At 39.2% G+C, this 24,223-nt stretch overlaps 1 protein-coding gene across 1 annotated transcript in view; it reads left to right on the forward strand.

Moving 5' to 3' along the window:
- Positions 1-2,420: 2,420 nt before the first annotated feature.
- The window catches only part of rab26 (RAB26, member RAS oncogene family), a 53,600-nt gene continuing 31,797 nt past the window's right edge, over positions 2,421-24,223 (forward strand). Inside the window, exons 1-4 of the mRNA XM_088323229.1 lie at positions 2,421-2,775; positions 7,340-7,450; positions 18,304-18,345; positions 18,933-18,999. Of these exons, the coding sequence (XP_088179355.1) occupies positions 2,572-2,775; positions 7,340-7,450; positions 18,304-18,345; positions 18,933-18,999 (424 nt within the window). The 5' untranslated portion in view covers positions 2,421-2,571. The remainder of the gene's footprint in view (positions 2,776-7,339; positions 7,451-18,303; positions 18,346-18,932; positions 19,000-24,223) is intronic.

Consider the following 24,223-nt stretch of genomic DNA (forward strand, 5'->3'; position numbering starts at 1 on the left):
CTTATTTCACAATTTTCACGCTACACTAAAAAAAACCACGAGGACAAGCATATTAGGTCACTTTATAACACTCCCCAATTCCTGCTACCTAATATGTTCCGCTCCGAACAGCTTTGTAAGTGAAAAGTAGATGGCTGCAGTGGAAAATAAAGCATACAGACTCTCAGTTGGGGTTAGCGCGTGTGCTGCACAGTTCTGAGGTCATGAGATCGAACCTCCTGTGTGGAGTTTGCATGTTCTTCCCGTGCTTGCGTGGGTTTTCTCCGGGCACTCCAGTTTCCTCCCACCTAGGTGTAAATGGGCGAGCAAATTGTCTGTCCCTGTGTGCCCCGCGACTGGCTGGCAACCAGTTCAGGGTATCCCCTGTCCCCTGCGTGAAGATAGCTGGGATGGGCTCCAGCACCCCCGCGACCCTAATGAGGATAAGCGGTGCAGACAATGGATTGATGGATGGGCTCTCAGTTGGGCATTTTTAACACAGAGAGAGAATATTTAACTTTCAATTCTTTAAGCCCCCTTTAAATCACGCACCCCACGTTTAGTAGAACCAGAATACGTTTGGTACCGATCTTAGCCATGATTGTCACGTGACATTAATTGAGCATTTTGGTTTTAGTGTCCGAAAATGCTACAAAATATACTACAAACAATGAAAATTACATAATTAAATTCTGAACTTCAACATTTTAAAATGCAGGTATTTTTTAAGCTTGTAGTGACAATAAAATACCAACAGATGGCGCTAAAGGATAGCAACCGTTTTTTATAACCCCTATCAGAGTCTAAATTGAGCTTTTTATATCAGGGGTCCCAAACTCAATCTACCTGGGGTCTGCCGGAGCAAGGGTACTAGTGGGTCAACTTGAATTTTCCACAAAATAATTATGATAACATTTACCCGTTCACAAATATCGTTTTTTTATATTCCATACACGAAATCTAACGCACAAATATTAAGAATTCATATGAAAATATATCAATCAGTAATTAGATTATAAATGATCCGCTCGGGCTTCATTTAAAAGGAATGGTTTTTATTATTCAGTGCCTCCTAGTGGTAAAAAACATAAGTGGTTGAGATTTTCGACTGCATTAGTTCATTCGACCAGATTTATTTGCTGATAAATGAGTGCAATTATTTTGATTTTTTTCCGCCTCAAATATGATTTTCAACATGGTTTTAGAACTGAAAATAAAAAAAAAACAAGTATCAAAACGGAAAAAACACTTATTAATGTGTTGATTGAAATATCAGGGGGTGCATTTTATCAGCAGAGTAGGCAGGGATTGATTTGATTTTGCAATATTTTTGGGGTGCTTTAAACCGTTGAGAGTTGAGCTGATGTGGACAGAAGAGGGGGAAAAAACAAGAGGGATTAAAATAAAAGAAAAAATAGGAGACAAGGAAGAATAAAAAGGAAAAAGAAAAAGAAAGGAAGAGAAAAATATCAGGCAGAAAGAATGAGAAAGAAGGAAAATGGAAAGGAAGAGGAAAAAACAAAAAACAGAAACAAGATGGAGAGGAGGATAGAAAATAAAATCAGGCAAAAAGAATAAGAAAAATGGAAAAGAGAAAAGAGCAAAAAACGAGAAGATGGATAAAATGAAATCAGAGGACAGAGAGAAAGAAGAAATGGAGAGGGAGAGAAGAGAAGAGCAAAAAAAAACAGAAAACCAAGATCGAGAGAAGAAAACCAGACAAAGAATGAGAAGAAAAATGGAAAGGAAGAAGAGCAAAAAAACAGAAAAAACAAAAAGATGAATAGGACGAGAGAAAATGAAATCAGGGCAGCACGGCGGCGCAGTGGTTAGCGCATGTGCGACACAGTTCAAGTCATGGGAACCTCCTACGTGGGTTCAAATCCAGCTCCAGACTTCCTGTGCGGAGTTTGTATGTTCTCCCCGTGTTTCGTGGGTTTCTTCCGGGCACTCCGGTTTCCTCCCACATTCCAAAAACATGCATTTCGTGAATTGACCGGTCCAAATTGTCCCTAAGTGTGAATGAGCGAGTGAGTTGTCTGTCCCCGTGTGCCCTGCGATTGGCTGGCAACCAGTTCTGGGTGTCCCCTGCCCACTAACCAATGATTACTGGGATGGGCTCCAGCACCCCCGCGACCCCACTGAGGATAAGCGGTGCAGCTAATGAGATGAGAAAATGAAATCAGACAGAAAGAATGAGAAAGTAAAATGGAAAGGAAGAGGAAAGAAGAACAAGAAAAAACAGAAAAACAAGATGAAGAGGAAGAGAGGTAAGAAAATCAGACAAAGAACGAGAAGAGAAAAAAATGAAACGGAAATGAGAGAAACAAGAGGGAAAAAAAAAGAAATCTAAAGAGAAAGAGTGAAGCAGTGAGAGAGAGAGCAAAGCGCCATCGCGCGAAGCGCTCCCTTCAATAACAGATGCATTTATAGCCCCCCCATCCTCTGTGCGCATGCGCCAAACTCAATTTGTTGTTGATCGGCCACAATGATTTACGCCTGAACTTCAGCAGCTTCCTCCTCGCTGCCAACGTCCTCATTTATCCTATATTCCTTTTCCACTCTCCTTTTCTTTCTTTCTTTCTTTTCTTTATGCTCCTCGCGCCTATCGTCACTCGGGCCATGTCCAGAAAGAAGACGCTAAAGGGCTCCAAAAGTCCAAAAGGTTCGCCGGGCGGCAACAGGACAGGGAAAGGTCTGGTTCTCGCGGCAGGTGCGTCGCCGACTTCGGGACTGGTCTACCCCAGCCGAGCGTCCATCGGCAGCGGCGGAGAGTTTTACGACATCTCCTTCAAGGTGCGACCAGTCGGAAACGCGTGTTGTACTAATTAGTCGCAGGTGCGCCAGAGGAGTTGCAATTAATCAAGCTCGGGTCACGTGTGTATAGCCACCGCTCGTGACTTTCAATTTCGACGCTCAATTCCACTTCGTTTGGTGTGTCTTGGGCAAGTACAGCCTGTCGGCGCCCATCCCTCTCCAGGCTTTTTTTCGGGGTATAGGGAATTCCCCATTTGAAACCGAAAGTACCGGTTTCTCTGGTTTCCAGTAGCAGGAGATTTGCCATGATCTGACTCGGATACAGCACCTTCATCATTTGGTTACCATTGTTTTTTCACATTGAAGGCATGTTAAAATTATTACATATATATATATATATATATATATACAGGGTTGGGTAGAGTTACTTTAACTTGATTAGTTTCAATTACTTTTGGATTACTCCAATAACAAATATGCTAATAAAAGACAAAAGAAACTAAATATGAATAAAATGATGACTCACAACACGTGGTAAGCTTTCTCTCCTGGCTTTGATCTCTTTGATCTCCCGCAAAACTAACATAAAATGTGACAGAAACAAAATGAAAAGAAATCCAAACAGCTTTTTGCCGTTCCATGTATTCCGTTACTCCCCAAGCCTGCACAAAATTTAGTCATTTTATTCATATTTAGTTTCTTTTGTCTTTGATTAGCAAATTTGGTATTGGAGTAATCCAAAAGTAATTGAAAGTAATAAAGTTAAAGTAACCCTACCCAACCGTGTATGTATATATATATATATATCAGTATATTATATTTCAAGTAGAGTTACTTCAACATCAAATTTAACTTGGCTAAATATGGCAATACCCTGCCATTGGTCACATGTAACACACAAAAACGAGACTGTTCCTCAATGTGCGTATTATTTTCATGTATCAAATATATATTATTACAATATCATTTCACGACGATAGTCAAACACTCCAGTACTCAGTGAAATCAGCGTATTACCATATTCGACCAATGTCTGATCAGTCGAAACATCAGATGCAAAGGGAATTGAACCCGGGCCACAGCGGCGAGCGCACTGAACTCAAACCACCAGACCACCAGGAAATGACATTTTAAAAAGGCATTTGAGTTTATCTTACACTATTTTCATTCACAGTACCAGAGACAAATAGAGAATAGATAAAATAGAAAGTCACCCTTAAAGTATAAACAAACGCAAAAAAGCATAACAAAAGAAACAACTCTTTGGTGTATCTGATGGTGATCTCGAAATTGTTGTCTTTGATTTAGTTTTAAAATATCAATTTGTTCTTATTCATTATTATTAATTACTCCTCATTGATTATTTTATTTTATTAAATAATTTTCACTTAGTTATAGTCACCACATCTCAACTATTTGGGCATCAATGTTGTATGAATCTCATACAAAAATACAAACATAAAAATAATAAATAAATTGTATTCTGACACACTGGTGGAATATTTTAAAAATAAATTTAACGCTATGAATATAATAAGGAATATGGTTAAAATCTGTTTTTTAAAGGGACAGTGCAGAACAATTCAAGTACAGATGGGTTGGAAAGTGGATTCTGATTTTGTGTCATTTCACATTAGCCAAAAGCAGGGCTCCCAACTTTTTTCAAGCTGGTAGCTTCTTTTTGTCACAAATAGGAATTTCTAATATAGCTTCTTAGCTAAATGGCGTGCTAAATAGCTAAAAAGGTAGCTTGCTCGTTAGTGAGAAAGGTAACCAGGTAAAAAAACTAAAAACTAAAAGGGAGCTAGATAAAAGAGTAAAAATACATCTAAATCGCCGGATAGAAAGCTAAAAACAAAACTATACAGTTAGCTAGAAAGGGTGCCAACATTTAGCTTGATAACTAGCAAAAAAGTTAGCTAGATAGCATGCAAAAATGTAGATAGCTTGCTAAATACCTATCAAAAAGGAAGATAGCTAGCTACAAAGCTAGAAAGGTAGCCAGCTAGTTAGCTAAAAAAACAGCACTTTTGTTTTGCTAATTCATTCAATAAAAGTCACCAATTGGAGTTAAGTTAGTTGTATTTCATGTAAAATAAATCAATAAAAATACGATGTATTGAAGACTAAACCCAACAACATTTCAGAATTGAATTCTAATGAATTTGTATATCTACTTTGGCATAGCAAAATGGGCAGCAGGGCGGCTGAGTGGTTAGCGCGCCCGCGGCACAGTTTTGAGGTCATGAGATCGAACCTCCTGTGTGGAGTTTGCATGTTCTCCCCCGTGGGTTTACTCCTGGCACTCCGGTTTCCTCCCACATTCCAAAAACATGCATGACAGGTTGATTGGCCGGTCCTATTTGTCCCTAGGTCTGAATGAGCGAGCGAATTGTTTGTCCCTGTGTGCCCTTCGACTCGCTGGCAACCAGTTCAGGGTGTACCCTGCCCAATGCCCTAAGATAGCTGGGATGGGCTCCAGCACCCCCGTGACCCTACTGATGATAAGCGGTGCAGATAATGGATGGATGCATGGCATAACTAAATGTAACTCAAAATACTGAATGAAAATATTAAATGAACAGTGAAAAAAAGATAGCTCTGAACGTCATGCAAGGACAAATATTCGGTAAGAATTCAAATAAAAATATAAAAATTGTAAATATATATTTAAAAACATAAGTAAGTTAAGTAAAACAAATAAAAAATGTGAATGTGATAATAATATACATGAAAATATGTATTATCCTAAGCGGCAGTCAACAACAGCATCAAATATCTCCTAAAATATTTTTCAAATCGCAGTGCAGCCGCGATCGTGTGACACCAAGCATGGCGGTATTTGCTTTTTTTCTACAATATGAATAATAATGAATACGAAATGAAGACAATTTTTCCAGGGTGCCGTTGCTAACAGACAAGAAAATTGGAACCGCAAACTGAGGTTGGCACGGCGGAATATTAGGAACACCCGCGCAATAAATGACATCAAAGCCATGGCCGATGGGCCGAACGTGGCCCCTCACATCATTTCATGTGACCAGCGAGAGCTTAAAATGTCTGAGCGTCTGCGAATAAGCTGGTCAAAGGAGTCTTTTGACCAAAAACTACATTTCCCACAATGCCCGACAACTACAATATTGTTAACTGAAAGCGCAGCGCCACTACACGCTAGTATATCGTGTTGAGAAATAAATTATTCTAAAAATGTCCTCCAAGATTGTGTATTTTTCTAGTAGTAAGATTGGGCCCAAGAAATTCAGCCCGACCTGGCCCGCGGATCTTAATGCCCGAACAAACCCGAGCCTGAAAAATTTGATTTGAGGTTCAGAGCCTGAAGCAAACTTGAATTTTCATATTTTATGTGACTGAAGAGGAGGAGGGGTGCTCCTCGAGCGTGTGGATGAGCGTGCTTGATGTGGGATGCCTTGTGCCAAAGGGACGCAGAATCCATTGCGCAGATCCTCCACAAAACAAAGAACAGTGACAGGCGGATAATAAAATTAAAAAAGGCAGGGAGAGGGAAGCCCGGACTGAACCCGAATGTAATGATTCAAATTTTAGGCCCAACCTGGAATTCAGGCCAGGCTCGGGTTCAAAATCTTATCTCTAACTCAGTAGTACCTCAGACACGACTTTAATACGCTCCCAAAACGTGCTCGTATCTAGAATTGCTCGTATCTCAAGCAAATGTCACTGATACAAATAACTGAAAATTAGTTAATTAGTTCTAGGCCCGTAAAAGCATCCAAGTGAACCCTAAAAAGCTATCAAACACGTATTTCTGATAATTTAAAAAAATAGTGATTGAACGTAAAAATACAATAAGGTGACAATAAAATGACTCTAAAGCCCTAGTTTCTTGTGGTATTGTCTGAAAATTCCCAGAACTTGGATTTTCTCTAGCATGTTGGGCAACATTTTTTGTAAGAAAGACATATTTAATAAATTCTGAGCTATTTTACGTGAAGGAGTAGTTAAATTTATTTACATATCAATTATATTTAGTTTATTAGTGACATCAGACCCCCTAAATAAGAGATAAGATCGGGACTGAACAAATCAACACAACCCGATCCTGCTGGTATTAAAGTCTGACCCAGCCCGAGCCTGATGAAAACCCGAATCTTCAAATCTTGTCTGTGAGGGTCGCTGACTCTTTTTTTTAATTATCATTATCCACCCGTCATTTTTATTTGTTTTCTTTTTGTGTGTGTTGCTCGATGGATTCAGTCCCCCTCTCGAGCAGCGACGAAGGCGCTGCTGTGTGTGCCTCTGTGTGCGCCGTCAAGTGCCGCGATGCGGGCTGTGCTGCGCAAGAGGAGGGCTAAATCCATTTCGCGGATCTTTGACTGCGCGACACAAAGAAAAGAAACAAAGAACAATGACTGGTAGATATTTTTTTTGAAAAGTCAGCGAGAGAGAAGCCTGGTCCAAACCCATATATAAGGATTGACATTTTGGGCCCTATCCTGCCGGGTTAGGCTCGAACGAGATAAACGGGGGGAAAAAATCCGTCGTCGGTGCAATCAAGGTCTCCATGGTAACAGGCCCCAAAATCGTCCCGAGTCGGCTAACAAGATGCTTTCGTTTGGGGTCTCAGGTGATGCTGGTGGGAGACTCTGGTGTGGGCAAGACCTGTTTGCTGGTGCGCTTCAAAGATGGAGCTTTCCTGGCCGGCAGCTTCATCTCCACTGTGGGCATCGACTTCCGGGTGAGTGGCTCGGGTCCGGGTTCCCAAGCTACTGCCAGGGGCCAAAAATGTGCCCCTCCTATATTTTTTTGGGGTGGCTTGGAGTATTGGATAAATACCCTGTCCTAAAAATTGAATTGAATCATCTTTTTTGCTATACACGACATTGTAGTGAAACATTGTATTCTACGAGAGTACACATGACACTCCAAGGTAAACGCATAATAGAACTTTATAGAGAAAAACAACATTAAAGACAGTCTGGATAATGAGGCTATAATATTTACAACGACTTGGCCCAAGTTATAGTAATGATGCAATGAAAGAATAGTGCATTGTAACAATAGTGCAATGAAAATTACAGTAGTACAATAACATTTAACAGTAACAGTTTATACTGTCCCAGAATTACATACTTGTTTAATGTGTCTTATATAAAGTATATCTTTTCTTCAATATAAACTGACTATTTAGAATATTGAAAACAATTTTGTAAATACATAAAATAACCTTGGATAGAGATTTTTGTTTTCACTTTTGCCAAACCCGCATTAATCCATGTTTAAATCATATTTAAAAAGTACATGTATGCTCTCATTTTTTGGAGGGTAAAACAATTGGAACGATCTGATCTGAAAGGATGATTTTTACTTTGGGTGCAAAGGGTGTTAGGATTATTTCATGAATGAGAGCACTGTTTGTTACTACCCTTTCCTTTTAAAAGGATAAAAAGGGGAAAATTACTGTTGACTAGTTCAGGTAAAACATTTTCCTTTTTACTAATATATTTTTTTTAATTCATTTGATTTTTTGTAATTTAATCATGTTTTCATGTACAAATAAAAATGGCTTTATTTTTATTTTTTTTATTTATTTTTATTTATTTTTTTTATTTATTAATTTATTTATATTTTTTATTTTCCGTTTTTTTCTATCAAATTCTTGGAGTTCAAACTTTTTAATATTGGTATTTTAGTATTAGTGTAATATTTATATACATTTTTTAATGGGTCAATTATTATACAGATGCATTCATTCTTTTAATTTCCTAATTTTGTTTTCATGTATTAATTTGCCTGTTTATCTTCTTTTATCCATCCGTCCATTTAGAAATTTATTTTTTAGTTTCTTATTTCCAGGTTTTTATTTTTTCGAGTTACATTGTTTGGGCGAAATTCAAAAAAATGTTATTTAATTATAAAATAGACAGTTAATTTTTAAATTAATGTATTTTTTAATTCATGTTATTTATAATTATGTAATTTCTTATTATTTCCATTTTTTGATATTATATTTTCCGAGATCCTTTTTTTAATATCAGTATTTTAGTATTCGAATGATAATTTTTTAAAATGTTGTTTTTTTGAGTGTAATTGTTTTACTATATAGATACATGTTTTGTTTTAATGATCTTACTTTTTATGCATTTATTTACTTGTTTATCATTTTTTATTTCACACTTTATAAATTATTTAATGATATTTCCAGTTATCTTCTTTGTATTTATTTTAAGAGTTTTGTTTTTTAAATATTTATTAGTATGTAGAATCCTCCTCTACTTCTCCATCAGAATCGTCATGAAAACGATTTTTTATGATCCGTCTCCAAAGGCACCATTTCAGAGACAAACTAGGAAGAAAAATGAAGATGGGAAAACACGTTGAGAATCATGGGTTTGCCTATAATAATGGGTTTGCCCATAAAGCACCAGAGAAACCCTATGATTTACCGACTATTCCGCAATATTCCAATACTTACTGTTACTTTCCAATTTTCATTCAAATAAATTCCAGATAACATTTCCACGATGAGACTCATTAAAAGAAATCTAACTGCACAAGAACGCAACAAATGAGCCAATATCAAGCGCGCTCAATAGATAAGACCTTCATTAGTCCCACAATGGCGAAATTCTCATACTCATAATAACCTTCAACTGTTGCTATGTGGCACACGACTCCGTGTATTCACAAGGCCCTTTTTTGAGTGATTGTTGAGTGTGTTGCCTTGACAACGCTACAAGGCCATGAATATGTGGCTATAGGTCCTGCTTATTCGCCCAACACATGGCTCACAGTTTTTTCTTATTATTTGTATCCTTCAAGCTTCAGGGGCAGTAAGTGACCCGTGACTAAAATTAGCCAGTACCATACGCACGGTATTATTCCGTCTTTTTTTACTTGCTAATATAGATAACATACGTAGTGCAAAATCGTCTAGTCTGGTCTGATTCGTTGTGGAACAGGGAAGGTACTCAGCCAGCACTAAACTAGCCAATAACATACATACAGTAATACCAGCTCTTTTCTCACTTGTCTATATAGATAATACATGAATTAAGAAATCGTCTGGTCTGGTCTGGATATAAACAGGGTATGTGGTGAGTGAGCTGGGACTAAAATTAGCCAGTAACATACGCACAGCTCCTTTCTCAATTGTTGATATAGATAGTATATACATTTCAAGATCGACTAGTCTGGTCTTATTTATCTGGCTGCATATAACTGGGTTGCGGATCAGGCAACTTTATTATTTGTCCTTTTCGATGTAGATAATGTATATCTTGAGAGATCGGCTGGTCAAGTCTGATTCATCTGTCTACATTTAATTGGGTTTATGGAACAGAGAAAGCAGTGAGGGAATTTAGGACCAAAACTTACCCAGTTGCATATGCACAGTATTATTATCTCTTCACACTTCTTGTTATTGGTAATACATAAATTCTGAGATCGGCTAGTCCGGTCTGATTCGTTTGCCTGCATTTAGATAAATTATGGAACAGGTAAGTGAGTTTAGGACTAAAATTAGCCGGTAACATAAGCACATTGTTATTAGCCCCTTTTCACTTAAAGATATAAATAATATATATATATATATATATATATATATATATAGTGCAAGATCGGCTAGTCTGGTCTGATTCGTCTGTCTGCATTTAAAAGGGTTATGGAACAATGAATGCAGTGAGCAGTTTAAGGACTGAAATAATCCAGTAACATAAGCACAGTAATAGCTCAGTAGCCTAGATGGTAAGGCGCCCGCTTTGAGACTGGGAGATCGGTGGTTCGCGCCCCGGCCGAGTCATTCCTAAGACTTAAAAAGTGGTCGGCGGCGCCCTCTGTTGGCTGCGGCTGCATCGGCTCGCTACAACGGGTCAGGTGCAATCGACATTTCGTTCTGTGTACATTGTTACACAGAATGACAATACAAGGAAATTATTATTATTATTATTATTATTATTTGTTATTTCCAGACTCGATGATAGGTAATACATAAATTGCTAGCTCTCCGGTCTTTTCGGTCAGTCTGACTATAATATCGGTTTTGGAATCGGGTAGGCAGCGAATGAGCTGGGACTACTCAGTATCCAGTAACACACACCCAGTATAATCAGCTCTTTTCTCACTTGTTGAAATAAATCATATGTAAATGGTGAGATCGGCTAGTCTAGTTCCTCTGTCTGCATATAAATGTCGCGGAACAGGGAAGCAGTACCGGAAAAAGGCAGACAAATCCTGGATTAGTTGGATTAGCGCAAGACCCAAAGAACGTCCGCATCCCACAAGAGGATTTGTTACACAAAAATGGTGACTTTGCTATGATTTTGTACTTGGTGCATGGTTTTCTACTTTAAAAGCGTATTTTGGACCAGACAAAAAATGCAAAACAACGTCTGTCTTCTCCTAAATCAAAAATGGTGATCCAGCTGAAGAACCCTAGCAACCGGCGTTTTATTGATTTTTCTATCAAGTCTCCTTATACTGACAGCGGCGCTAAGCGGGCGCTGATGTTATGGAGTTGCAGTAGAACTCAAGGCCAATAAGAGGAAATGACTTTCCTCTTTTTTCCTTTTTTTTCTTCCACACTGAACTTTTGATCTCTGCAACCATAATGGAGGACATCGGTCTTTGTTGAAAGGCCGAGCTGTGCAAGAATTGCTGAGGATACTGTTACGGGGAGCAAAAATGCAGGCTACTTTTGAAAATCGATCATCAGTGTTGGGTCATTATGATTTTGTATTATTTAGCCAAATTTGCAACCCAAATTATAATGTCATTGACTATGTTTACATGCAGACAATATGATAAGAATAGTCATGTAAATATATTGGATTTTAGGAGAAATCTGAATGAATCGTTTGCATGCCTGGTGTTTGTGACATTAGCAAGTATTCCTATTACAGGGGCGAAACTGGAGCGACCTCATTCTGTAAATAGACGTCATTGTCTGCTTCTATCTTCGGTGTTTTTCGTCCCGTTTGACAACTACACTTTGGATTACTTTCTATCCTATCGTTATGGGTTTTAACGCACAAAAATGCGTTTATTCGAGGAATCGACTCCTTGCCCTGAAGAATCCTTGTGCCGGCGTGATGAGGGGCCCTATTGTGGATGGAGAGCCGGAGCTAGCTAAGCAGCTAGCGGCGTTATAAGTCTTCGGTACCGTCTGTAATCATGGTAAATGTGAACTCTTTACCCAAGAAGACCGACGAACTGGCTGTGCTTGTGAAAAACATCAAAGCGTACAGGCAGTGCAGTTTGCTGTGTTTTACGGAACCGTGGCTCACGTTTAGCATCCCAGACGCTAACATGGAGCCACCTGGAGCTACCCGGACCGGAGCTATCCGGAGCTACCCGGCTTCAGCGCTGTTAGACAGAGACACGAAAGCCTGCGGGAAGCGGAGAGAAGGTGGACTCGCTAACACGAGGTGGTGTATCCCTGGGCACAAATATTTCCATCTGCCGCAGGGACGTCGAACTTTTGGACTAGCGTGTCATCCACTCCGCTGTGGCTAAACTACAACAAAGCACCCCGAGGGCATTCTGTTAATCTGTTATTAAACAACAAAGGAGACTGATGGAAGTGTGAATTTCCCTACAGGGATGAATAAAGTATCTATCTATCCATTTATGCTTTTAACTTTAGACTTTTATTCATGTCACTCACCAAAATTAACTAAGTATGTGCATTTTTCCTCCATTTGCTGCATTTCTTGTGTTTACAAGATGTGAGCACAGACTTACACTATATATAGTTAGCTATAACTGGCATTTTCGCCGTGAGGGCAGAAAATAAATCGGAAATTAAGGGGAGAAATCGACATGTAAGACTTTTTTCGTCGATTAATCATGTATCATCCGTTTCTGTACTAGAAGTCCCACAGTGCTTTGAGGCATAAAAATTTTGCCTGGATAACTGCACTTGCCCACAAGCAATTCGATTTATCAAATGCGTATACATGCACGGGCAATCAAACAATGAAAGGACTAACCCAACTGACTTGTTAACTGTATGTAAACGTACCTACTAATTAGAGGTAAGATTGGACCTAAAAAAATCCAGCCTAGCCCAACCTGGGCCGCAGATATATAGGCCGACCCCAACCGATCAACTTGATTTGAGCGATCGAGCCCGGAGTAAACTCTAACATTACTCCAGCGCCAAAGTGTGCATTTTAGTTGAAATATGCAGCTTTGAAGTTTGCTCAGGGCTCCGTCCCTCAAATCAACAGTGCACTTCAAATTGTAGCATCAAAATAAATACTTTGGCGCAGAAGCAAGCAATTCGGCGAAGTGAGGCGAAAAGAAAATCATATTCTGCAGATTACAAGATGTAAATAGTGAAATATTTGGCAGAAAAGCAGAAAGTTTGTAAATGTCAGGACCAGAACAGAAACAGGACCCAATTGTGTTACGTTTCTCACAAGTTTTACTAAAGGAAAGAGGAAGGGCTGCGCCCACGATCCGGCGTTCGCTTGGTTCGGGAAGCAAGTCGCTCTCGTACCCAGTTTGTGATGCGAACACGGAAGTGGATCTTCCGTAGCGAGCGATGATGGTGTCAAGGACGGAAAACAGATCAATAGCCGGGACAGGTGAGCAAAAATGTGGTCTGGGTCCGAAGCGAGACGTAAGCCAGGAAAGGAGAGTAGACGTGGTCGAGGACAAAAAGAGGTCGAAAGCCGGGACGAGAGAGTAGACGTGGTCGGGATCAAAAAACGGGTCGAAGCCGGGGGACAGACGGGAGCAAAAGAGATGGGAGTCAGGGTCGAAAAAAGGTTTGCCTAGTGTTAACTGAGGTTCGCAGACGGACTGACCTAGGGGATTGAAAGGACTGGGTTTAAATAAGGACAGGGATCCAATCAGAGCCCGCAGCGGTTGGCGCCAAAAGAGCGGGCACAGGTGATTCACATCAGAAATCATGACAGTAAAGCTTGTAAGCCATAGGCGAGAAGCGGAAATGACGTCTGACATAAGCCACGTAGAGGTGAAAAGAGGAAGCGACGCATCTTCTACAATGTCTTTGGATTTACTGATTTGGAGTTTAACTGATCGTTCAGTAAGCATGTTCTTTATGATAGAGTTATCTGAATAATATAACTTTGGCACCAAAGTGTGTTACTCAAGTAAAAGTACTATCACTCAGGGATCAGAATTTTCCGCGGATCCGCGGATTTCCGCTGTTTTTGAACCCCAAAGGCATTCCGACTTTTTCACTTTTTCTCTTGCGTAGCAAACAAATTCAAAATCCGACTGTCTCACTCTTTCCTTTGTTGCTCTGGCGCACCCTGGCGGCCGTTAGAAAAATTGGCCGCCTGTGGCGGGGGCTCCGCCCTGCTTTATTCCTGGACCCCGGCTATTTCAGCTGAAAATGAAAATCTCCATTCTGATCCCTGATTACTTCAGAAAAATATTACTCAAGTAGAAGTAAAAGGCAGTCATTTAATTAAAACTTGAATAGAAGTAAGTGCATGCTCTGCACATCGAAACAAACAAACAAAAAATAAATAAACATCGAGAGAGAGAGAAGCCCGGCCTGACTTAATGATTGACATTTTAAGGCCGATGCCCGGCCCAGCCCAGCCCAACATAATGATTGATTGGGGCGGCAGTAGCTCAGGAGGTCTTGGGATCAAGAGGTCGCAGGTTCTATTCCCGGCTCCTCTGAGTTTTATGTCAAAGTGTCCTTGGGCAAGACACTGAATCCTTAATGCCCCCGACGAGCAGGTAGTTGCCTTGCATGGCTGACGCTACTATCGGTTAGTGTGTGTAAAAGTGAAAGTGTGAAGCACATAGTAAAGCGCTTTGGGAGGTCTTCATTGACTTGAAAAGCGCTATATAAATGCAGAACATTTACATTTAAATTGAAATTTTAGGCCCGAAGCCCGGCCTGGATCTTACTTGTACTACTAATAGTATAGCACTATTATTAGAACTTAGGCCAGTTTCTAAGCACTACGTTGTAAATATTTTTTTCAGCTTAAAAATTATTAAAGGTGCTATAATAATTCAGTATATTATATATATAGTACGACTGACTGAGCATGCACGTTTGACGACATAAACCTGGTGGCTTTCCCTGAGCGCTACATCCCATCATTTCAGTTTTTCAAAACGCACACCTTTTACCTCGATTTGCAGCCCCATATCTTACTTTTTATACGCGATTTTACGGCCTATAATACAGGCCCGTGCATAAAACCTACCCCAAAACTTAAAGGACTTCGATTTGAATCTCATTACGCTTTATTACCTTTGTTTGATTTCAGTCGTAATTTTTGACTTCTGCAATACATGAACACTACCAACCGCAGCACTTTTTTTTTTTCAAACTAAAATCATTAAATAGAGAATATGTCTTCTAGCGGAAAACTTCAAATCCACACGACAACTCCCACAGGATGTCATCATAAAACCGTTGCCTCCCCAAGCTAAGAGCCCCAAATCTGCCCGAGCAACAAAGCGTCACTTTTACAAGCCCCGTCCTTGAATGTTGTGTCGAAACGCTCTCGGTGCCCTAGTAGAAGTTTCTTAAATCTTCACTGCGGGATGTGAATTTTAAGCGGGCGGATCATTAGACCGCGCCGCCAATTGTATTCCGCCGTGCCGCATTCAAAAGTCCCCATGCATATTTGCCGGTGTCTCCGAGGAGGGAGATGAGGCTACCCTTTATTGTTTGGAGGCTGGCGCTTTACACCCATCCGTTCTATTTAACGGCTTCATCCTTCTGCGAAGCGTTCTTTGTAAACACACTTTTTGTGCCTTGATCATTTTCCAAAGCACTGCGGTCACCGTGCAGAGAAATTCAAAGTTACATATTTTTTGCTCAATTGTAAAAAACTAATAGTTATTACAATGTCATTACTATGTTATTACCATGTTATTGCACTCAACCCCCAAGGATGCTTGAATGTAAACAAGAGTATGCATTTATAATTTCATTACGTATCATTACAGTATACCCACAGGATACAACATTATCCGTTCCGAGATGGAGATCACAGATTCAAATTGCTGTATAGCGGGCGAAAGAAAGGTATGGTAATAAGATAATGTGTTCCAAAGATCCGGTACCCCGCTAAAACACTACAATAACAGAATAGTACATAGTAAGTACTACTTATGTGTAATATATGTTTATATGACTAAATAACATTATAAATTAATGTGACTTGACTTGGTTGAGTGTAGTGACAGGAGGATGCACAGATGTGAGAGGGGACGCTGAGAGTGGATTAAAAATGAAACTTATATTAAATCTTCCACTTGTGAGGATTGTCATGCCCTTAGAAGACTTTGTTGCTCTATTTTTTTCTCTCCCTTTAGCACCACTGCAAGCCTTGGGAGTCTAAGTGAGTTAATACAGTAAAGTCTTTACAAAGCAGACGGGATTCTGAACTAAATGAAGAGAATGGCATTGTGGAAGGTAGTTAAGCCGATAGCATAACTTTGATGCAAACCAATAGCAGCATTTTATGACTTTGACCACATTTGAGACAGGTGTTTAGGGAGATAATTTGTTATACGTACAAATATCACAAAGTTTGAATTGTATACATTTTGGTTTGAGTAATTTGGGTCATCAATACATTATTTTTACCAAATCCTTATCGATCGATTAAATTAAAGAGCCAAGTTTATTCTTTTCAAAACTCGTCTTGCCTTTTTGGAGCACCAGATACCTTTTTAGATCATTATATCGGGAAAACAGATTAAAAAAACTTGTTTTGTTGTTATTCTGAAGGGTGGCTTCACACAACTTAAGTGAATTCTTTTTAGCATTTTTTCTTCAATATACTTTAATCAAGACACACACACTCTCAGATTTATAGAGTTTTCTTTTACTAACCATTTACAGAAGAAACTTGAATGGAACACAAAACAAGAAAACAAAACGAAAAAAGACCGAAGTTGGAATCTTAACGGGCACTAGATAGAAAACAATGATGGCTTAATTATATACGTTATTATAATTTGATAGAATTTCCTCTTAATGTCACACCACTAACAAATCCTAGTACCATGAGATGGACTGGTTATGGTTCCATGGAGGTGAATGCCCAGTCTGGATGTCCTCAGCACAGGAGCAATAAGGCAACCTCAAAGTTGGAGATCTGGTCGACTGTGGCTGGCTCTGGGTGGCTCATGGCTTTTTTAAGGTTCCTGTCTGTGTCTCACCGGTTTGGCCGCTGTCTCGATCAGGCTTGGGCACTGGCCAACAAGCTTATCTGGTTGGGACTGGGTCAGAACCTTTTTAGTTGCGTTCAGCTCAGGATTTGGTCCTGTGTTGCTTGTTGAGCTGGCTCAGAAAACTCTTTTTTGCCCCTTGTCAACTGTCTAGCTTATTCAAACTGAATTGCAGTTTCTCAGGCGCCCAAGTCTCCCAGCTCTTGTCCGGCTGGCCCCCTGAGGGGTTGGGGAGAGGGTAGTTGTTCACGGCGACCTTTGATGCCAAATGAGAAATAATGCCGCAGCAGCACCCAACATGCAAGATAATTAATATCACACCCTGATGTAATCAGATAACTAAGTCACTGAGAATAATTGAATTAAAGTATAGTATTCAGTTCAGATGTTCTGACTTTGCAAAACGGAATCCTGACCGAACACAGAATGCGCTTAAATATTGTATAGTGAGGAAAATGCATAAATGGGTGGCCAAAAAAACATGTTATTCCATATCGTGAAGCGAAAACGTCATAAGTCATGTTTGTTTATTTGTATAGCCCTTAATCACAAAGAGTCTCAAGGGGCTGCACAGACCACAGATTATTGCAAACCACAGACTATTATTACACCATCCCCTAATCTAAAACCTACATGAGGGAAAGGAAAAACTCAAAAACCTCAACATGAGGAAACTTTGAGAAGGGAAAGCTCATGATATAATCCCCCCTCCAGGATGTCTAGGCTGCAACGGATGTTGCAATAACAAATAATACACAGATATTGTCAACATAAAATATCGGTTATTCATATGGTATAGAATAGAAGTGTGTTTTAAGCCTAGATTTAAACAGTTCCACAGAGGTTGCAGATCGACTCTCTCCGGGAAGAGCATTCCACAGCACCAGGGCCCGTAAGGAGAACGCTCTCGAACCTGCGGATCTTCTCTTGGCTCTTGGGATCACTAGTAGACCAGCATTTTCAGAGCAAAGGCTCCGGACCGGAACATAGAGGGAAATTAAATCTGAAAGATATGAGGGAGGAAGTCCATGCATGATTTTGTATACTACCAACAGAACCTTAAAATCAACAGGGAACCAATGCAGGTTAGCTAAAATCGGGGTAATTGGATCAAACTCTCTTGTCTTACTTAAAAGCCTCGCTGCAGCCTTTTGTACCAGCTGAAGGCTCTTGATTTTGGACTTTGGGAGACAGGAGAGTAGTGCAATACAGTAATTGAGACGGGAGGTAACAGACGCATGAATTATAATCCCTGCATCCGACCGAGACAGCATGGGGCGAATTTTAAGGCAGGGTGGCCTTATCCCGGGTTTCTACTGTCTTATGTTATTACTTATTTAGTACTCATATGTACTTCAACCTATCAATCCATGCCTTATTTGTGTCTTAAATTCAAAATGTGTGTTGCAGAATAAAGTCATGAGCATCGATGCCGTGAAGGTCAAACTGCAGGTAAGATTTTCAATGCAGTCTGTTTACTCCAGTAGAGTTGCTAATGTTCCATCCCACAGCGTTGTATAAGGATGTTTTTTTCCCTATTGCAAGATGCCCTATCATCTTAAAATGCCACCTCATCAAAAAAGTGTTCGCAGAATATGTGCATTTATAGACGATGTAACGAGGACCTCGTTAGCTAGCAAGCTGGATGAATATGCAAATCTGCATGTTTTCAATCCGGCATCGTAAATGTCATCCGGAAGAAGTCGTCGTACACATGTGATTTATCACGGAAAGCAGCCATAAACAGTCTGTGATTGCTTTTTATTCGTTCTCTGTCAATCGCCCTTTATTTATATAGCTAATTTCCATTCTTTACATTTTTCTCCTAAAATATCCCAACAATTAGCTTTTTTGTAACTGTAAAGTGGTTCTTGATTGCTACCTATCACCTCTGAGAAAAATGTTTTTTTTCTTCCTGTTGAGCAGTGTTTGAGTGCTGTGTTAAAGCTGCTCTGACTACTATTAAAAAAAAAACCTGGTAAAACAATTGCATGAAGTACACAGTATGGATAATGAGTCTATTTTCTCATCACGTCTAGATTTGGGACACGGCCGGTCAAGAGCGATTCCGGAGCGTCACACATGCCTACTACCGCGATGCTCACGGTAAGACTAAGCTTTTCTTCCTCCCACATCATCGTACCTTTGATAAAGACAGCTATTTCCGTCGACAGTTTGACAGAATTCTATCAGTGATTCAAATTTATTTTGTAATAGTCAGTGAGATGTGGAATGTTTTTCAAAGCTTTCAGGAAAACCAAAATATATCTCCCTAGTGCAAGGTGGCTAGAGTCAAAAACACACTCACATTCATTACTTTTCGCTCTTCCCAACCTGACACCGAACATTAAGTCCACAGCACAACAAGGGGTGAGTTACGGCACCATGCAACCCTTCATCGGACAGGCCTGACAGCCTACACTGGTTTACCCCCTCCGCATCATATGGTTCGATCCAACCTCATATTACATACATAACCTTACATTTTCTTTTCTTTTTTAAACTATTCTATATAATTATCTTGTATTATACACTACAATATCTTTACTCTGTTCTTTCATTATCATTATTTAGAGTTCGCGCGTCAAATGATTTCTTGTGTATATCATGTTTATACTGGCTGAATAAATAAATACAATACAATAAACCTCGGCCCCGCCGCTGGCCCAAGCAGGCCACCCGGGAGCCCAAATTAGTCAGTTCGAGCTGTGTCGATACCAGTCATTTTTAACTGTCCTTGGCCATTCAAATCTATCCCTAGCATATCTTGTTATATCCATTAAATTAACCTCACATCCATTGCTCGTTTTGCATCATCCATCCAACCATATTTCGGCCTTCCTCTCATTCTATTTTCCACCACTTCTGCACTACGTACTCTTAGTCAAATTGCTTTCATCCATTCATATTCTTAGTCGAATTACCTTAATCCATTCTTTCTATATGTTTAATCAATTTCAGAACTTTTTCATCAAACCCTCTCAGTAAGCAAGCTCACCACACTAGTTATTTTCCTTACTTCCTCATTCCTTAACCTATCCAGTCGTGTCACTCCACACATTCTACGTAAACACAAGGGGACAGAGCAATGCCCCTTGCAGTATTAGTATTGCCTTTTACACGCTGGTTAACTACTGTTAAAAGAAAATAACTCTGAAATTGTTTAATTGATGTTGAAAATGTCAGGAAAAAATGTTAAAAAGTCATATCGTCACGTCATATTGTCAGATATAAAAAAATTGTGAATATGCTTGATGGCTGTTGAGATTGTCGTGTTTGTTTTGCTGCTGTTGGTGTCGGTGAATTTGTTCAGACCGAGGACAATCGACTTTGGCCTGGACGGATCTATTGACACTAACAAAGATGTTATATAATGAAATTGTGAATATGCTTGATTGCTAATAAGATTTTCGAGAAGGGTTGTTCAAACCTCACTTTGTGTTTGCTGTTAAAAACGTCATATTGGAATATAATATTGTGAATGTGCTTAATTGCTGTTGAGATTGTCATGATTGTTTTCTGTTATTAGTGTCAATAAATTTGTTCAAAACAAAAAACAAGGGGACACCGGGTACAAGAGTGATACTAAGATTGTTAAAAGCCTCATGCTTTTGACACAATGACTTATTTTATCAACAAATAAGCACAACTGACTTATAAGCTTATTGAATTCCACCAGTGGGGACCTAGCTTGCTTTGTCATCAAATAATTAGCACTCGTTTAAATTTTGTTAAAGTTACATGCATCACAATCGCCGATTACAGTCATGATCGTTTTATCGCCTCTCCAATCTCGTCGGTGCACTGCTCAGTTTTCATTTTCTTTTGTCCACTAATTCTTTCGATAAAAGGCTTAAATGTTAACTGAAACACACAGAAAACAAAACTAAAAAGAAAAGCTCACTTTTTGTTCAATATGCACAAGCCTTACTGTAGTTCCAGTCACCAATCGTCCGGCCAGGATGGTGTGCCCGTAAAAATGTTCAATCTGGTTTAGTGTGCCATCTTTTGGGGACTTATGGGCGTTGCAGCAAAAGGAGAAACATATTAGTAACAGTTTTTTGAAGGTGCTGTACGGAATTTGGAACTTTCTTACTCACTGTTGCCATCTTCTGGCTCGGGTCAACATTAAAGCCTATGTCCAGCTCCTTGTGTTGTGCCTGCAAGTACGTGCATATTTTAGACATGTTCGACTAAACTCTTCCTTTTTCATCTTTTTTGGGGGTTTGGGTTTGCACTTGAAAATCCTTTTCTTTCTTTCACCAGTTTCATGATACACAAAGTGAAATTGCCGTAGGGAGTGGAATAAGAATCTATAGTAATTAGTTAATGGTAAAATTGTAAACGGTCTGCATTTATACTGCACTTTTCAGGTCACTGAAGAGCTCCCTAAGCGCTTTACAATGTGCTTCACACTTACCCATTCACACAGTTTTGTTTTCACTTTGATCAGTTCAAATGGTTTTTACTCATACAGGAAAACATGTTGCACCATTAATTGTAGAAAATGAATCCGTCAGAGTATTGGAAAAGTAAGACCCCATTGCCACTAATGCGTTCTGAACCTCTGATACCTCACATAACACTAAAAAACATAAAATACCAAAATAGTATACAGTGAATACTTCTTGCGTGTAATACATGTGCATATAATTAAATAAATAGTACGTGTAGAGAACATTTGAATTTTAGAGTAGATAGTGTAATAATAGTCTGTAGTTTGCAATGGTCCGTAGCACGGCGGCGCAGTGGTTGGCGCGTGTGCGGCACAGTTCTGAGGTTCCAATAACATGCATGTCAGGTTAATTGGCCGGTCCAAATTGTCCCTAGGTGTGAATGAGCGAGCGAGTTGTCTGTCTCTGTGTGCCCTGTGACTGGCTGGCAACCAGTTCAGGGTGTCCCCTGCCCACTGCCCGAAGATAACTGTCATGGGCTCCAGGACCCCCGTGACCCTACTGAGGATAAGCGGTGCAGATAATGGACGGGTGGATGGATATTCAGTGGGCTGGATTCAAAAGCCTAATGGACCATATGTGTCCTGCGGCTGTATTTTGCCCATGCCTGCGTTAGAACGAACGGCGTTCTGTGCCAAACACGAGTTATACCATGCTTCTGTTTTATTTTTTTAATCTTTAAGTTAAAGGGGTCAGGAAATGTCTCGGACACGTGTTATCCATCGTTAAATGGACATGTCAGTCCCGGAGAGCAAATTGCCTGGCAGAAGTCTAACAAGGCAGCAGGGGAGCCCGGCATCGCTCTTTCGGATGGTCGGCTCTGAGACAATAAGTCGGTTCCTTCCGTCTAACAGGCATCACAGCCGGCTTCTAAACGCTCGATTGTTGAGATAAGGGAAAGTTGTTTGGACCTTGGAATGGAAAAGTTCTCCAGCGAGGGACTGGAAGTAAGCAAATCTTAGATCTTGAGACATTCATCATTCGGCCTTGGATATTTAAAGTTACACAAGGGGAACCTTGTAAAAGATTTTTATTCGAAAACTGCATCCTTGTCATATTTTCCTTTGTCTTTTTGTGACTTTTTCAGGTGCTGTTTGCATTTGTTTGTTTTTTCCTCTTATTTTTCTCTTTTTGATTGTGAATTTATTGCCGCGTTTTCCCTGTTCTTCCTGCTATTACTGCCACGTTAGTTTTCTTATTCAGTCTCGCCAGCAACCTCCACCTTTAAATATTTCATTCTACTGTTGAAAATAAAAAATAAACCAAAACTTTCATCAAAGAGACTGAATAAATAGGACCAAAAAAGGTTATGTTTTCGCTGCCCACCAATGTTAACATCCTTGATATTATTTTAAGAAATTAAAATAAATTAAATACAAAGTACAAATCAAATAGAAATATTGAATTAGTTAGAAAGAAAGAACTAATAAATGCATGAAATCAGTAAATAAAATAAACAATAAATAATGAAGTTAAACGTAAATATAAACAAATGAACAAATACAAATTACATCAATGTAATAATGCAGAACAAAAACAAAGAAATTTAATAAACACATACATTTAAATAAAATGAATTGAAATGATCTGCATTTATATAGCGCTTTTCTAGTCAATGACTTCCCAAAGCGCTTTACAGTGTGCTTCACATTTCCCAATAGCGGCCTTGCAGCCATGTAAGGCGCTAACCTGCTTATTGGGGGTATTAGGGGTTCAGTGTCTTACCCAAGGACACTTCGACATGTAACACGGACGAGCCGGGATTCGAACTAGGATCCCTTGATCCCAAGACGAGCGCTCTACCTCCTGAGCTACTGCCGCCTCATTTAAACAAAAAGAAATCAAATTAAATCACAAAAAGTAAAATTCAATGTAAATAAAATGAACGAATAATTAAATCAAATTCACTTTGATTATTTGACCAAATTAAAAAAGAAATAAAAATATGGCACCTTTTGGCAGATAGTAATTTTTTATCTTCAATCTGTCAATATTAAATTTAAAAGTAAAAATGCATAGATATATACTCCTGAAAATAAGAGTAAATAATAAAATAAAAATGAATGAATGAACAAATACAAATTAAATACATTTAAATAAATATACACTTTTATTATTTTGTCTTTTTGCAGGTTGCACACAGTCAAGTCACATGTTTTTCCTCTCCCCATTTATTTTCCTCACCAATCTGTTTGTCCTTTAGTTGCAGTTATAAACATCAATCTAACGATTATTATCATACATTTTGTTATTTTATTGGAATTCATTTGAAGCAAAAAATTAAAAACCTTCTAAAATGTAAACATGAACAAATTTGGGGACCACTGACATATTTTGTATGAATTAATATGGTACAAGGATTACGATATCTTCAGTACCAGTTCGGTGGCCTTGGGGTAGGGTGCTTGCCTCGAGACTGAGAGGTTGCTGGTTCGGCGCTCGGCATGTGGGGTTGAAATTGGGGGGGTTTGGTCGCCTAATGACTCCCAAAGACGGTTGTTGCGACACATTGGTTGAGTATAGAGACGCTGCCCTACTTTCAAACGAGATGGGTTCCTGTAACTTGTATTGTTTTGTTCAAAATAATAAACATTTTATAAAATAATACGTTCCATAAAGATAAATAAAGTTAAGTTCAACTTACTTTTGGAAGATGAGCTTCAAAATTAGGCGACTTCTTCCTCCCTGGTAAAAAGTGGCCGAAAAAAAGCGATCCAACCATTTTCTCAACCGCATCAAGCTTCCTTATTCCACTTTCGTTTCAAATGAAACGGCTCGCCTCTTCTTTACACTTTACATCAACCATATTGAATGGATGCACGAGATATTAAATAGTAAAAACGTGGAAGTTCTTAGCGTGCTAGAGATACAGTGCA

This window comes from Urocampus carinirostris, chromosome 19 (assembly GCF_059441175.1).
Source record: "Urocampus carinirostris isolate Australia breed hairy pipefish chromosome 19, RoL_Ucar_1.0, whole genome shotgun sequence".
Taxonomy (NCBI): Eukaryota; Metazoa; Chordata; class Actinopteri; order Syngnathiformes; family Syngnathidae; genus Urocampus; species Urocampus carinirostris.